Source organism: Poecilia latipinna, unplaced genomic scaffold, assembly GCF_001443285.1.
Source record: "Poecilia latipinna isolate Pla-1442-1.1 unplaced genomic scaffold, P_latipinna-1.0 Scaffold446, whole genome shotgun sequence".
In the NCBI taxonomy this organism is placed as follows: domain Eukaryota; kingdom Metazoa; phylum Chordata; class Actinopteri; order Cyprinodontiformes; family Poeciliidae; genus Poecilia; species Poecilia latipinna.
In genome coordinates, this window is record NW_015113062.1 from 154,211 (window position 1) to 170,665 (window position 16,455).

General features: G+C 38.1%; 1 protein-coding gene across 1 annotated transcript in view; it reads right to left on the reverse strand.

The window, feature by feature from the left end:
- itfg1 (integrin alpha FG-GAP repeat containing 1) overlaps positions 1 to 16,455 on the reverse strand; it is a 181,951-nt gene that overhangs the window by 120,369 nt on the left and 45,127 nt on the right. Inside the window, exon 9 of the mRNA XM_015038579.1 lies at positions 10,754 to 10,848. Within this exon, the coding sequence (XP_014894065.1) occupies positions 10,754 to 10,848 (95 nt within the window). The remainder of the gene's footprint in view (positions 1 to 10,753; positions 10,849 to 16,455) is intronic.

The following is a 16,455-nucleotide window of genomic DNA, read 5'->3' on the forward strand; positions in this document are numbered from 1 at the left end:
ATGTGCAACTGTACTTAATTTTAAAACTTGATTTGTCCAGATGTCAAAAATTTTATCAGGACCCATCTTGTTCAATTTCTTTTTTTTTTTCTTTTCAACAAAGTCCTAAAGGCAAAAAATACATCACAGGCGATTGCTTTACCTTGGAGTCCTTTGGTCTGCTCTCACTTGTGCTATGACATTCCCTCTCAGGGGAACATGAGGCCTTTGCTGGCCAGGCCTTATCAGCAGACCACTGTGCTGATGTAGGCCCTGAGGCAATCAGTGTACTGTCTGTTTCTTTTTTTTCCCTCAACACTGATTAGAAGAGGAGAGAGGAAAAGCCCAGAGAATATCAACCAGATCTAGTCAATACTGCAGAAAATGTAGACCCCCTCCACACACACACACACCAACTGAGCGTTTAACATGTATCAGGGTGAGGGGGCTTCATCTGAAGGTACTAAAGCATTAAAGCTGTCGATTGATTAAATTAGAGATGGCAGTTTGCTCTCTGGGTAAATATCCATGACCTTTGCTGTAACGCTTGGAAGGACAGCAAGGTATATGGAGAAAATTGATAAAACTAAGAATGAAAAGGACGAAAGATCACAAATTAAAGATGATAAAGATCAAAACTTTATAGACACGTGTTCATAAATACTAATTAGGCATAAAATTATGACCACCAGCATCGGTTGGACCGAAGTTGAACTGCCATTTCCACACAGATCCTTCACGGTCCACAAAACACACCAAGGTGTTTGGTCATGTTTGGTTTACAGCAGTAAACACTGCGATCATGGTGCAGAAGAATGACTATTACCAGTTCACAAGTTCAGAGGAGGAGGAAATAATAATTGGCAGGCTGGAAAATCTGATTTTGGTTTTTCACAGAATCAAGAAAAAAAAAAAAGAGAACGGAAGGCGTCGGTGAAACCTTTGGCAGTTGCACCGGATCAAAACTGAGCAGAGGGAGTTTAATATTTCAGTATGTACTTCCTCACGGCTTCGAACAATTGGTCCTCAAAAATCTACTCTCAGAAAATCCGCTGTTCTGATGGTTAGTGCTACCTGACAATGTGCCATGCCATATCACAGAGTCAAAACTGCATCTCATTGGAGTTGAGTAATGTTGTTTTCCCCATAAATAGACACACCCATGCAATTCAGACCAATCACACAACAGGTTTTCATGCATAGAGTGACAAGTTCACCAGGAGGGTTGTGACAAGAACGGACGGACGACATGAGGCAGAAAATAGAATGACATGATTTTCGTCACGCGACAATGAAAACTGATTTCATCAGTGCGGGTCAACCAATCTTAACAGTGTCATCCATGGAGATACAGACTCTACTAGACTCTCATAGTGTCCTGCAAGTTATGAGGTGGCGATTTCATGAACTGGAGTCACCTATCCAGTACATCCCACAAATGCCCGAGTGGAATAAGGTCTGAGATAGATTGTGTATTATATCAGCTTTCAAGCAGAAACAGCAGTAACTCCTTCTGAAATATGAGCCATGGCAGCTTGTTGAAACGAACCACACGGTCCAGCCAACACTCCCTACGTGCATCAATGATCCATCAATGATCATCACCAGTGACTGTCACCAGTTCTCCATTCCTCCGTCCTTGGATCACTTTTGATTGATACTTCTTACTACCTAACCGGAACACAAACCCACAAGGGCTGCAGTTTGGAGCTACTCCGATCCAGGTGTCTGGGCATCACAGTCTTGTCAAACTCACTCAAATGCTTGTCCCTGTATCCTGCAACTTGCACATCACATTTCAGGACAACATGTTTACTTGCCGTCTAATATTTCCTGCTTACCATGACACTGACATCCGCTTATCCATGCAGGGGGGAGGAGGAGATGCTGTGGCGAGAGGTGGGGGGTAATCTGTTGTACGCACATTACCTGTTGGTGGTCATAATTAAAATCAGAACTCAGGATGAGCAGGATTTCTCATATATGTATATCTATATATATATGTATAAATAAATTGAGGCACTTGAAGATTACCTACTGACACTGATTTCTTATCATAATTTGTGGGACCTTCTGGCAGAACAAAGGCAGACGATGAAAAGGCCATTGGCAGAATGAGATAACAGCGTAACAGCGCAAGTAGAAAGTCATAAGATACGGTCTTTGCAATTGAACAGAAGGCAGGAAGTAATTTAGGACATTTTCCCCCAGGACAGAACGACAATGTTTCCCCTGAGTTTTGTTTTTATTAGCCTGCAGATCTGTGTTGTGAATTTAAAGCAAATCATTTCGGGCCTTGCACGTACAACTCAAAAGTCTCTAAGGTGAGCCAAAATAGCTGGCTTGGGAGCGGAACATTTGAAACAAATTATGCAGGAGTTTCTGGCATTTAATCAACAACCAAAGCAAAGTATCTGTAGAATGTCAAGTGAATGTCTTTTTAGGGTAATCAGTTGCTTAAGAATCTCTAATTCAAACCTAGTTTGTGCGTCTAAATAACTCAGACTTTTGCTGGATCAAATGTCAACAATATTAACTTGAAATTGCTTGTAAGCACGTGTGTGCGTGTGCGTGTGTGCTACGAGTGGGTGAGAAGGAGTGTGCGAACGCGTTAGCAGAGAGATCAAAATGACCTAGTTAATGGAGATGAAGACGATGATGGGATTTACGCTCGTGAGGTAATCTGATACCTTTAATGGCGATGGGGAGAAGGATTCTGCATATAAATGACTTTTTATCCACCAGCAGGAAAACTCGCCGTACTAATGACTTACTGTGTGAATCTGTGTGCGCCGACATGCACGCATCACACACTGAACCGTACAGCATGCATGTAGGAACACATGAAAACCCAAGAAATAAAAAAAAAGGCTATTAATGTAGAAAACAAAAATAAATAAATAAAAGATAGCTTCCCCGACTTTGCTGATGACTAAAGTGAAAAAAAAGCGACAGCGTGCTCGCAGACTCCCATTGATTCACTTTGACGGAGAGAGCTGCCGCTTCATTAGGCCAAGAAATTAAAATGTGGGTGGCCTGTGGTGTAGGTGGGAGGTGGGGTGGATGGGATTTATGGGGTGATGTGGGGAGGTGCTGTAACACTGTCAGACTAAGCCGTCTGTGGCTAAATGAATAAAATAAATAAATAAATAAAGGAAAACATCTGAAACAAATGGCTTTTGTATACCCAGCAGTATAATGACTGAAGCTCATTACATTAACACTGACACTAAAAAAAACAGCAAGTGACAGAATGGAGGGGAGAGTGGAAACGGCACGCAGTTACGTAGCCATTGGCACACTGGAAGTTGGTTCAGTTTTGGCGTGAGTGTGCAAGTGTGTAAATGAGGTATTGATTATGTGTCTTTGTGTGCAACAATCATGCACAGCACCAAAGAAACTGAGAGGTGAAACCAATAAAAGGAGATTTCATTAAAATGCAACACTGTGCTGGAAAACCTCGGTTTCTGGAATTCACTCTGATGATGATACTTTGACATTCACCCACATAACCACTGCTGCATGACCTGAGTATTCGCCATAGCAACAGTTCCTCTGACTGTGCCAAGTTGTAACTCAAGGCTAAACATTTTTCTGCAAGCAATGCCTCAAAGTATGCCACTGAAAATAGCTGGGTGCAATTAATTCTTGAAAACAAGCTACATGTGCTTATTTTTATAACTGAGAGAGAAAAATCTGGAAAGTTGGTGGAATTTAATGGATAATGGTTTGAACTTCATACAGGTTTTTAACAATAAGTAGATTTCCATTCACCAAATAATTGAGCAATTTGACATCTCAAAAATAAATTCACTGAATGGAAACACATTAATTTTGAATAAACTTGTGTTTGTTGCTAAAAGGTTTTGCCGCTGCAATGGGATAGATTGTTTTGGCCATATCAAAATAAGTTTAGCTCACAAAACTGCAATTGAAACACTTTTCTTTGCGTCACACAAGTCACATGATCAACAACAGGATGTTGCCGCTGGCGCAAACCACAAAGAAGAAAATGACAGGAAGTAGTTGAAGAATTATGGCACGTCACGTTTTTTAATGACTTGTCACACGAACAGACATTCACATGGGATTTTAATTGTATTTCTTATTTAATGGAAACACAGCAATTGCAAAATTGTGTTTATTCAACATTAGCAGAGTACTAAAAATGTTCTAAGAACATTTGTAATGGAAATGTCACTACTGACAGCTTCAAGTATTCCTACTTTTGTCACATCGGAACCAGAAACTTTAACCTCTTTTATAGAAAGCTTAGTTAGAAATGATTAAAATTATTTTTGTTATTTTAAATGGAGAAAAATAATTTGAAATACAAGCAGACTGGCTTACGAGTTTGGTCATGCAACAAATTAAACTGAACTTGAGGTTCCACTCTATTAAAAAAGCAACAAAATAAACCCCACAAATTTAACGTCAGAGATCATAATGTTTGGACAACAGTACAACTTTGATTACTTTAGTGATTTGGTTATCATATAGTGTATATCAGTGAAGCACATCTACAGTATGAATGTTGCAGACATGTGTTTGTTGGTGTCCATTTACATGCATGAGTTCAGGCATTAGCTTCAGTGTAAATGGGTTCACTGATTCTCAGGAAGAAGCTGAGCCAGTGACGAACTGAATCCACACGTCTTTCTGTCAGATGGATGGACGGGTCGGGGGTGGGTTGGTGTTACAGCTGCCTGCTGTCAGGGTCACCTTTTGACACACCAACTAACCTGAAGGGTTGGAAAGATGCAGTCTGCCTCACACTGACAGGGGAGCAGCTTCAGTCTGGAACTGGTTCCAGACTCAGCTTAGCAAAGAAATGTAGTCAGATCAATGTGCATTAAGACGTGTAGAGGAAAATAAAAAAATATCGCTCATTATGCAGGTTCTGTTTCTTACCAAGATTTTGGACTAATATTGCTCATCGTATGAGTCGTCTAATTCATTCTCAACATGCTGCCAAAACAGTGACGGCCTGCTGGGGGGTGGAGTTTACTGAAGGTGCCCTTGTTAACCCGACACCAGGATGTTTTCAACCAATCTTTAGATTCTGGTAAAGTTCTGCAGCTATGGAGTGAAACGTGATTATCATTCCTGTGATTTATTACAAAATGAGACCTGAATCAAAATCCATAGTTCAGTTATGGCATGAAATTTGAGATTTAATTAAGTCATGTATGATATAAGTGAAAAGAAAAAGCATTGTGTGACAATCTGAAACTGTTTTTTTTTTTTTTAAATCTGTCTTTAATCAAAGAACACATGCAAGCTTCTTCTGGTTGAGAAGACCGTATTACTTAATATGGGTATTTTTTTTCATACTTTTATAAAACAATTTGCTAGCAATTTAGATTTTTTTTAAGAATGCTCCTACATCCCAAATTCCAGCAAAAGATTTTGATTATTTCAAACATCCAATTTGTCTCCAGGTTAAAAAGAAATACATATTAAGAATGAGTTTGGGTAAAAAAACAAAAAAATAGTTCTATATAAACCTGTTCCTTGAAATCACTGCTAAGATTTGATGCCTCAGAGTTAAAGGTCTCAGCTTGCCAAACACTTGCTAAACACATTAGCATTAGCTCTGTTGCTAAACTAGCTAAAGCTGGAGACAAGCTAAAAATTTCTCTGCAGCACAGAAACCGTCTAGAGCACAATTTTTGCAACAGTTCATAATTTTCAACAAGTTGTTCTATTCACTCATAAAACAACCTGTGTAACCATATGAATTTTGTTCTCTGCTAAACACAGAATACAATGAATGAGAGTAAAAGCTAACCAAACCAACATCTGCTACTAAATTCTAATTAAAATATCATCTCCTTCCTAAAATAATATTTTTTTTCCTGCCAAAAGCAATAAAATTAATCTGTTTTTCCCAAAAGACAATTTAGGCAAAAAAAAAAAAAAAAAACTTTTGGCAAAAAAAAGATGGCCATTTAGGAAAGTGATGATTTGAAGGACTTTTACCAGGAGTACAGTAAATATAAACTAGTATTGAACATTACATTTACAAATAGGCTTTTAGATAATATTCTGGATCTCTCCTACATGCAGTGACATTTTCTTTAACCAACAAGGAGCATGTTCCAGATTATCACGCCGGCTGTTAATACAAATTGAGTGCTTATATTAATAAGCTCATTGTTGTAGAGCATAAAGAGTCTGTACATCTGAAATTAAATAGTCTTATTCATAAATGAGTAATAAATATGCAAAATAAATAATGGCCCTGTGAAATAAGAAAACATATATTTTTCAACTGAGAGCTTATTTCCTAAATAAAAACTTTAGCTATTTATTTAGATGTTTATTTATGAATTTCTTCCATTGTTTATTCATTTCATAATGGCCTTTTACTTTGTGATACTTATTTTATTTTTATTTTTTTACCTATTTGTTTAATTTTTCATATATCATTGGAGTACGGGAACTCAGCTCTAACCAAAAGCTTTACTTTTTCTTGTTTAATGGGGACATTTATTTATTTCACAGAATATACATTAAATAGTTCATCAATAACATCATTTATTTGTTGAATTTTGAACGAAACGGCTCTCTATTGTAGAGAACGTAAGCCGAATCACAAGAACAGCGGGAGCGTCCGCAGAGCTCATCACTTCTTCGTGGTTTGCCTTGACTCGGGGCCAGGGGACGTGGCCGCCGGCCAAACACTTGCTGCTTGGGTCACTCACTCATCGCTGGCAGGTGTGCAGAGTGAGAGAATCTTGTTCTTAGTGCTTACACTCCACTAACAATCCAAACCAAACAGGATTAACACCTACTGTGTTTAATCATATTCAGCTCTACAGTGCTCCAGTATGTTGTGTTGGCTGCATGTTGAAAACATTTTACACCAAACATAAATTCCAGTTTAGTGCTAAGATGTAAAAACAAAAAAACAAACAAAACTGAATGGTCCTTATTTTGAAAGATTATGAATGGATGAATACTGCTCAGCATCAATGTTGACCATACAATAAATAAATAAATAAATAAATAAATAAATAAATAAATAAATAAATAAATAAATAAATAAATAAAAGTAATAAAAGTGTCATGGTCTGAGATTTCTGCCTCCTTGTTGGTAGGAATATTTCAGACAGTCTGGTTGGTGTGACATAAAAAAATATACCCTGTCTACCTGCTTCAATTTGTCTGACAGTTGAGTCACACAATTACACTGCTGTCTGTGGTATTATCCCATTGTGTTACTGAGGGTGTGGGTCTAAGAAAGAGAGAGGAGCTGTGAGTGGCTATAAATGGGATCAGAGTGTGTCTAGAAAGAGCAAAAATGAAGCAGACTGTGGGAAGCCCCCCCGCAGACTCCTGTAATCCTGTGGGCTGAAGGCCTGGAGAGGCTGCAGGGGTAGAGCTAAGTTAGCAAACAACAGTAAACACACCGAGCTAAATCTCTGAGGATATTTAGATATTTATATTGTGACAGACAGTCTATATTAACACACAGTTCTAATGACGTCACTTCCGATAACTTTGTAACTGACAGCCATCTTGGTAGGCAGTTGCTATGGAGTTATGTGTAAAGAAGCCACAAGTTATGAACTAGCTCTCACCTTGTTCATAATTTATAAACAATATAAGCACATTACAACTATTACAGTTTTTGAGTACTCTACCCACTTCTGTGTAATAACAAGATAAATATTGGTGATATTCATTGTAGTACTTACTGCCGAACTAGCAAAATCAGTTTAGCGTTTTTCTGCAAGCTAAGAACTGCACAGCATTCTGGGGAATGTAGGCAGACAAAGGGTTTTAACCCCTCAACCTCTCACAGCCAGCTAAGCAAAGTCGGTGGCATCAACTAATTCACTCCCTCACTCTTTGGTTACTTAGCAACAACCCGTCGATCAACTTGTGCATAAGAAGCTTGAAACAAGGAAAAGTCATGCCACCAGTTTGTCAGTATTGAAAATATTTAAAACAAAAAAACGAATCAATAATTATTGCACTGAAAATATCCGGTTTTTGTTAGACATTGGCTATGCCTGCTTATAATAATTTATTCATTGAAAGAATTTTAAACTCGTCAGGTTTAAAATGTTCACTTTTTGAAGTTTTAAAGCAAAATAAAATGAAATCAATTTTAGAAATTAAAAAAAAATTGCTTATTGCTGACTACGTTAATCAGTGTTACTAACTGCTCCATTGTGAATCCCTGATAAATATCTTTTCTTCCAAATATGTTAGAAAACCACACAGTCTGTCTACTCCACCTGTGCTTGATAGCGTTTTTTTTTTTTTGCCTCTTTAGCCAAGAAACATTTATCTTACTAGGTTTTTCCTGCTTTGATAGGATCTTTTTTTTCTGACAGCCTCAATGACTTAAAACACCAGCTCTCAACTAAAAGCAAAAGGTCTGAAAATTCAGAGAATGTGTAAAACCATTTCATTGTGATACTTTTGTTATGTGTTGTGATTTTTTTATCATTAATCACATCTTGGATGCTTAGAAAGGAAAAGCAAATAACACATAAGTCAAGACAATATTTTCTGTAGGAGTGCCCAAGCAGTTCCAAACAGCTGTGGAAGTTTGAAGAGAAATGGATTTGGTCCTCACTCCACCCTCTATTGTCTTTGCCCATCTCTTTCTTTGACAGTAATGACAGTCTCTCACACACAACAACCAAGAACACAACGTGTGTTTACTTCATCCATCAGCACTGATAAGTCCTCCCTTCCCCGCCTTTCTCAACCCTCCTCCTTTCACTTGTTCTTTCAATCATTTTTGGTCTTGCTGACAGACCAGAAAGAAAGAAAGCATTTTTACAGAATATGCACATCTATGAGGTTTGACATGAGTCTTTCATACACACGTGTGTATGTGTGGGAGAGGACTGGGAATTAAAAAATGAGCGAATGCCAGTTCTCTGGTCAGAAAAAATAAAAGGGAGCTATTGCCAAAGCGTACAGCTAACGGAGAGAATCGCACAAGATGTTACGTAGGTGGTTGTGGAGCGGATGTGTGCTCATTTGGGTGCAAGGACAACTTGGTGTGAACATGTTTGTATGCGCAACATTAAATGCATACACGTTAATTAGATGAAACTACACTGTCACGTTCACATTGTTCCACAAACAAAGTGACGTACTGAATCAGCCCAGACCTCCTGCAGTGAGCCACATGGCTACTGCAGGAGGCTTCTTGAAATAGACAACAATTATATCAGAGAACCAGTTGGTGAACTGCAGGTAAATATTTGTTGTGTTGGGATTCGAACTAAATTGCTCACATGTTGAACTATTTTAAAGTATTCACTTTAAAATAGTTGCCAATAAAGAAATGGCAACTTTATGTTTTAACCTGACATGAAAAACATAATGTGGGATTGTCATTGCTCTTTACTAAGGACAAGAAACCTGATCCAGGCTGGTCATTGAAAGATGATGAAACTAAATACCATCCAATCTTGGAAGACTTCCTGTTATTAACTGTTAGACCTGAGACGGGGCGAGTGGAGGTTTGTCTTCCAGCAGGTAAATGACCCAAATCATACAGCCAGAGCCCCTATGGAATGGTTGACAAGCCAAAGGTGTTTTTGGGAAAGACTCACCAAACAGAAACAACTAAGGGTGTTTTCACACCTGATGATCTGGTAGAGTCGGTTTGATTGAGAACCAAAACTGCAACATTTGTTATTGGATTTTCACCTGGTGGGGTTTGGTTTCACGCCATCAAAAATGAAGTAATTTTTCATTACTTCATGAAAAACCTTTTAAGAAACCTGTTCCCCCAATCAGTTGCGGTGGCTCGTCAGCAAGAACCACTGAAGGAAATGAGACAAAAACCTCAGAAGAAGACATGAGCGTAACTTCCTTCTTTACAAAACGTAAACAAAACGGAGGGTCTTCAGATGTTAGCAGTTGTAGGATTTCTCATTTGTCTTTAGTAAAAGGCCTCGAGCCGTTTCTCCTGATAACAATAGACTCTCGTGTTTGTTTTGAGTGCGCTTACCCAGAATCCCTTGCATTCATATATGCATATGAACCGCACCAGAGTGAATTTCTAACAAAGCAAGACCCAAATTTTTTTGGCAAACCAGAGTTTACATTTTTGGTCCACATCAGAATGGACCAAAAGTGCATTCACACCTCCCCAAATGAACCAGACTTTCTGGGCAAACGATTAAAGAGTTTGATTGAAGTGGACTAAACAGGGCTGGTCTTAAAGCACCCTACGGCTACATTAAAGCAGCCATTTTCACCACAGTAAACGGTCCAATTCCAGTCTTTTCACCCCTCCTCTACAGAATTTGCAGTCAATTCTCCACAAAAGACTCTAGCTAGTAGTTGTGCTTTCTTTTTACTCACTTCTGTTGTGACAAAACTGTCAGCCCTCAATAACTTTAAAATCGATTCATAGACAGTGACATTCATTATTACTTCCGTGTGTTCCGTCTGCGTTCTCCTTCTGCGCAAGCGGGTCGCTTTGGGGTTGTAAACCATTGACACAGAAGTCTGATTGCGGTCACATTTGCTTGTGCCATAAATCTGGACATTACTTGAGCATCAAAAATAATCTCTCAGTAGATTTTATTCATAACTCAGATGACAAGAGGGCAATTTCTTATTACTTTGGGATTCAATTATTCCCTCCCACAGGATTGTCCATTCACCAGTATATAAGATTACAGGGATACTGTTGTACAAATCACAGAAAAGAAAGATGGGTAAGGATAGCAAAGGTCTGAGCAGGACAAGGCAGGTTGACCAGTGAAAGTGGTTGTGTGTGTGTGTGTACCTCTTTTGAGCTCCGCTTGGCGATGTAGATGATACTCTGCTGACAGGCTACATCCAAACATGCGGGGAGAAGGTGATCCTGATAGCCATCTCCATCTGCCAGAATGAAACGCAAAGTAAGATCAGGGAATAACAATACAGGGTTGAACTAAAGAGAAATATAAGACTTTGCTTTCCCACAACTGTGCTATTTTAATATTCTCGTTCCATCTCAACTCCGTGAATTTGTTCTGGTGTGACTTTGAGAGCAGCAACGTTTCAGGCAACAAAGGAGTAGCTGCTGTGTTTTTTTTTATTTTCCATGTGTGAACTGGATCACAAGAACACCTGCTTGTTTTCCAACAGCACACACAAATCCTAGCAGCACTTGTCTCTTTGATGTCTTTCAATAATGCCTCTAGACTTGAACAAAGAGTTCCCAACTCTTTTTATCCAGTTCAAGTAATTACTGCCATTTCATTATTATTAATTGATCTCAGGATTAAACTACGAGGGGTTTATTTAGCGTACAAACTAGAAGTGAATTGCCCTCACTTAAAACAGAGGCTATTCAAAACCAAAAGGCTTCACTGGACCAGGTTCAGCTATAGCTCAGGAACAAATGTCCTATTTGGTGATGCTTAATGAAATGTTTTTGAAATAATGTAAAGCTGTTGTAACATGAGGTTATGTTGTTATCCAAAAGGATTTTTAAATACCGCGAGGTCAAACACCAGGAATAAAAATACAACAGAAAATATTCTGAAGACCAAAGGGTGTTGACATCTTGGCAACAATGAATAAATACATAAATCCAAACATCAGAGAAAGCTGAAACTTTACTTGGAGACAAATGTGAAAAAAGATTCCTGGAAAACCCCAGAGGAGAACAAAAAGCCTGCAAATGTACAACAAGTGTTTGACGGAAAATAGTTTTTGAAACAAAAAAGATTTTTCATTATTTGCTGAATTACCAATATTGAGTAGGCCACTTTCTGCACCATTGACAGCCTTGAGCTTTTAAAGAAAGAAATTGGAAATATGGATTTTAAATTTGATCGTGCCAGTTGACTATTAAAAAAAATTAAATGGAATATTTCTGATCATGAATCAGTCCTTGCATCCACTCTGTGCTGTAAGCCTCTGTCACGCTGATTAACATACCACTTATGTTGGCTTAACTACATCTTGCGTGGGTCTAAACATGAAGAAATGTAATGCCTTTGTAAAAAAAAAAAAATAAATAAAATAATAATAATAATAATAATAATAATAGCTTAGGAAATATGTGTGTTGTTTCTGATGTGCTCCTGTGTTTTGAAAGGTGTGTGTGTGTGTGTGTGTGTGTGTGTGTGTTTGCACGAAAGGTTTTGGTCTTTCAGAATCCAAGTGGTAAAACAATAGTTAAATTCTTCAGAAAGAAGATCGGGCCACCAGCTGTTGCATCCGCTTCAATTGTTCATCATGAGAAAGTTCCACAAATCATCATCTGCGCAGACAAGGTGTCTGCATACAGTAACGTGATTAATCACACGTAATCACAGTAACGTGATTAGTTTATATTACTAAAACATTTCTAGGAGATTTGAGTCGCATTTTCGATGTATTTGAATACCAACTGTAATGCTACATAATATAATGTGCAGGTAGGCGATGTCATTGTCTCAAAGATTAGTAAACTTTAAAATCTAATGAAATCTCCAATGACGCCAAGGAATACAGACTGTATTATAGTATAGAATATAGTATAGTATAGTATAGTATTATAGTATAGATGTCACCAAAACATTGGTTTTTGGTGACATCTTTTAGCTAAGGAGACTGGTCAGGATGGGTAGTTGTTGACTACAATGGCTGACTGCAAAATACTATGTGTTTTGAAATCTTCCTAGCCTTCTATCCATCCATCTATTTTCTATACACTTTTGTCCCTAGTGGGATCAGGAGGCGTGCTGGTCCCTATCTCCAGCGAACGTTTAGAGCGAGAGGTGGGGTACACCCTGGACACGTTGCCAGTCTGTTGCAGCTTTCTAGCCTTCATAAAATGGCTAACTTATATGGTTGAAGTAAGCCCCAGTGAAAGTTGCCTTTAAGCCAACTCAACCCGTCATAACCAAAGGCCATTAAGAACCAAAGGAAGCATGATGTATAACTCAGTGGTGATGGGGAAAAGAAAATAATAATAATAATAATAATAATAATAATAATAATAATAATAATAATAATTAGCACATCATTCTTTTCAACACATGGTGATTGCCATGGTCTATAAAATCATCCAACACTGTAATAATCCATCTTATTAGTATAATAAGATGCTTGTCATACAAATAAAGCTGCTGTGAAGTCTCATCATGTCGAGGAAAACTGGCCAGGCCTTTGTTATCCACAGCATGCTGGTCACATATACTGTACCGCTTTTTATTATCTTTATAATAAAAAAAGCTGGACAAAACTTCTCTTTTAAATTTGTCTTTTAATATAAACATCGTTCTCGCCGGAGAAGCCTCAACGTTCTTTTGACTGCCAGGATGTCTTGCATCCTTTCTTAATTGGAAACAAATTCTTTAATATTTGGTACTGGTTCACTAAGGAAACTATTAGATTTCTTTGGCGGTACACATTAATAAGTCTGCTTCTGTGTGTCATCTCGTCACACAAAACAGTTTCTCACACAGGTCCTGACAAACATGTAAAATTCAAGTCGCTTAGAGGGGAAGCTTAGCTTAGGGGCATTGATTCAAGGATGAAGTGTAAAAATTAAGCAGAACCCACAGAGTCATACTTTGCCTTGGTGTGCTGTTAAAACTACAGTTCAATAAGCTCCAAATGGATGTTCGCAGGAGCTCTCCACAAGAAAATGGATAATGAAACAGTTGCAGAATGTTTTTTGTTTTGCGCTTCAAAGTCAGTGAAGTAAAATGTGAACCCACTAAGGAACTCAGCGGCTGAGTATGGCTGGATGGATGGATGATTTTCACTAATTTAATAAGCATCTTAGTTTATGGTTTACATTTCAGGAGGCTGTTCCCATGCATTTCCGCTAACTGACAAATTTCATCCTGTGCTCATAAAGTTATTATTCAAATTTTTTTCTTAAAAATGTCGTTTTTAGCCCGGGTTGCCGCTGCTCTGTTAATCCAAATCTGCTTCAACATGGTAAGAGCCACACTCCCTAGCAGATGTTGCGCCCTGTGGAAGGGGAGAACCGAATGACTCTGATGATGAATGACAGCGCAAAGATGGGGAGGAGGAGAAACTCAAAGTGGCTGTCAGGGGCAACTGAGCGAGAGGCAGAGTGGGAGAAAAAGAGATAGACAATTAGATGCTGCAAAAGCTAATAAGTCAACATTCTGTGAATTTAAAAGACTCCTTTTCATGGTTTAAAACATGCAAAATGTCTAGTTTGGACTCTATTGCATTCCAAGTTTAGGGTAAGCATCAAATTTAAAAGAAAAACTGACATGGATGGAAGGACACATCTGAATGGGCTGCAGGATTGCTCCTAATGTCTACCAGCACATGTACTGTAACATATGGTGGGACAAAAAAAAAAATAAAAAAATCTCCCACATCTCCCCACCAGCCAAAAATTATTCAGATGTGAGCAATGCTTTCTAATTAATTGCATTAATGTTGAAACAAGGCAAACAAATTCAAATAAGAGCATGTGTGCATCGAGGCATGCTCCACTGGAAAGTTTCGGCGCAGAAACACCAAGGTGGAGAAAAGCAAAAGGTTTAGGAGAGAATCAGTCCTGCTGAGGTTATTTCTTTGATTATTCAGTTCTTCTGCACACACACTCCCGTCCTGCTTGGCCTTTCCTGCATCTTCTGTCTCGTCTATTCATCTGACTGTAATATTCCTCTTTACTCGACCTCCTTCGAAACCTCAGTCCAGTCGCCTCTTCTCCTAATGCTCGCCGTATTACCTTTCGTTCTATCTTTCTTTCAACTTCTCTCATCTTCGAGTCTGTCTTCCCCTCTCGCATTATCCCCTCCTACCCTTTCAGCTATGTGTGGCATATTGGAGACGGGTTGAGGGAGATGTGCACTGAAGCTGCAGAATGGAGCTGCACTGGAGAAAATGGTGATAAGAAGGCAAAGTAGATAAGAAGATGAGACTGTAGACTGTACGATTAGAAGTGTAATATGAACCACAGGCATTCATATTACACTCTATGCAAATTACCCTGACGTCTATCAATTATCACACCAAACTTTGAGAGATCCCACCTAACAGATGCTTGGTGTAAGATATGCAAAGGACAGGACCCTGAACCAGGTCACAATAACAAACTTTGTTGGACAATAAATTGTCCCAGAAATTATTGCAATAATCAATAGTATTGTTATTTTGAGACCATTTTCAAGTTATATACTGATAATGGCATAAAATTGCGAGTTTGCCCTGTCAAAGACTAATAAACTAGAATTTTGTACAAAACTCTCCAAATTGGAATTGGAAGACATTTTAAATTTACAAAATAAAACACAACCTAAAACAATAAATGAAACGGAAATTTAAAAAAAACACATACAACTGAAATAATTAATAAAATGGATAATAAAATTGCCCTTCAACTAATATTTTTCTTCAGAATGGAAATTACGGGACTCATTTTATTTTATCATGTGATGAATTGATCATTATGATTCAAATTATTTCCATTCTACCAAGAGGTTTACAGCTGAAACTGGTATGGTCATAAAATGATCTATTCAAATCTTACTTGAAAAATTGGGGCAGTAATCAAACCCCTCCTGTAGTCGCTGACCAGTTTTGTCCCACTTCTCTCTCATCTCCATCTCCCTCCAAAGATTTTAATAGGGACTCTGGGTGGGGAACTAAAACAATACTATACATTATTTGATATAAATATCAAAAAAATACACCCAGTGAGGAAAATGGGGCACAGATTGGGAAGAAGGAATAGGCTAAATAAACCCAACAATGATAACAGTGATCGATGAAGACTAAAGAATCCCTTTAACAACAACAATGCAATAGTAGAAACAAAAAGGAAACCAAGAGACAAACAAAAATGTACAAAAATTAAAGTACAACTACAAAACACCCAATTTTAACACAAAACCAAAACTGAGTCCTTGAGATCATAAGAAGTGTCTCATTAATACAGGCAGAGGCTCAATGAAAAACACATTTATTTATTTTAAAAGCACAAACTGGGAAGATGGTCCAGTTGGTTCTTCATATTTAAGGTTACCACTAAACTGTAGTGAATGCCATCAGGAAAGAAGACTTTTCTTTCAGTAAGGGACACTTTGCTGATGGAGGAATTTTGATATTTGCTACAAACTGCATGTTAAAATGTGCAAATGATTATCTAAATTCAGCAGTTACAAACCACAAAAACTTTTGCATTAGGGCTAATGTAAGATCTTTGACAAAATGGAGCTTGATTAGGTTTTTATTATTCCTACTGGGACCTCTTTCCTTCATTATGAAGTCTAGAGAGGGACGTCTTTGGCACAAATACACATGCATGGCACAAAGTAAAAGCCACTTTGATCTCAACAAGACAAGCAGCTCTGCACTACATCTGTTTGAAAAAGGTGCAGACCTTTCTCTAAGACTGGGAGTGAAGGAAAGTGATGGAGCCAAAAGAAAAAAAAGAAGAAGAGCACAGAAAAGGCAGCGTAGGCTGGTTAACAAGACAGGACAGGACAGCCAGTAAAATTATATAAAAAAATGCAGGAATAG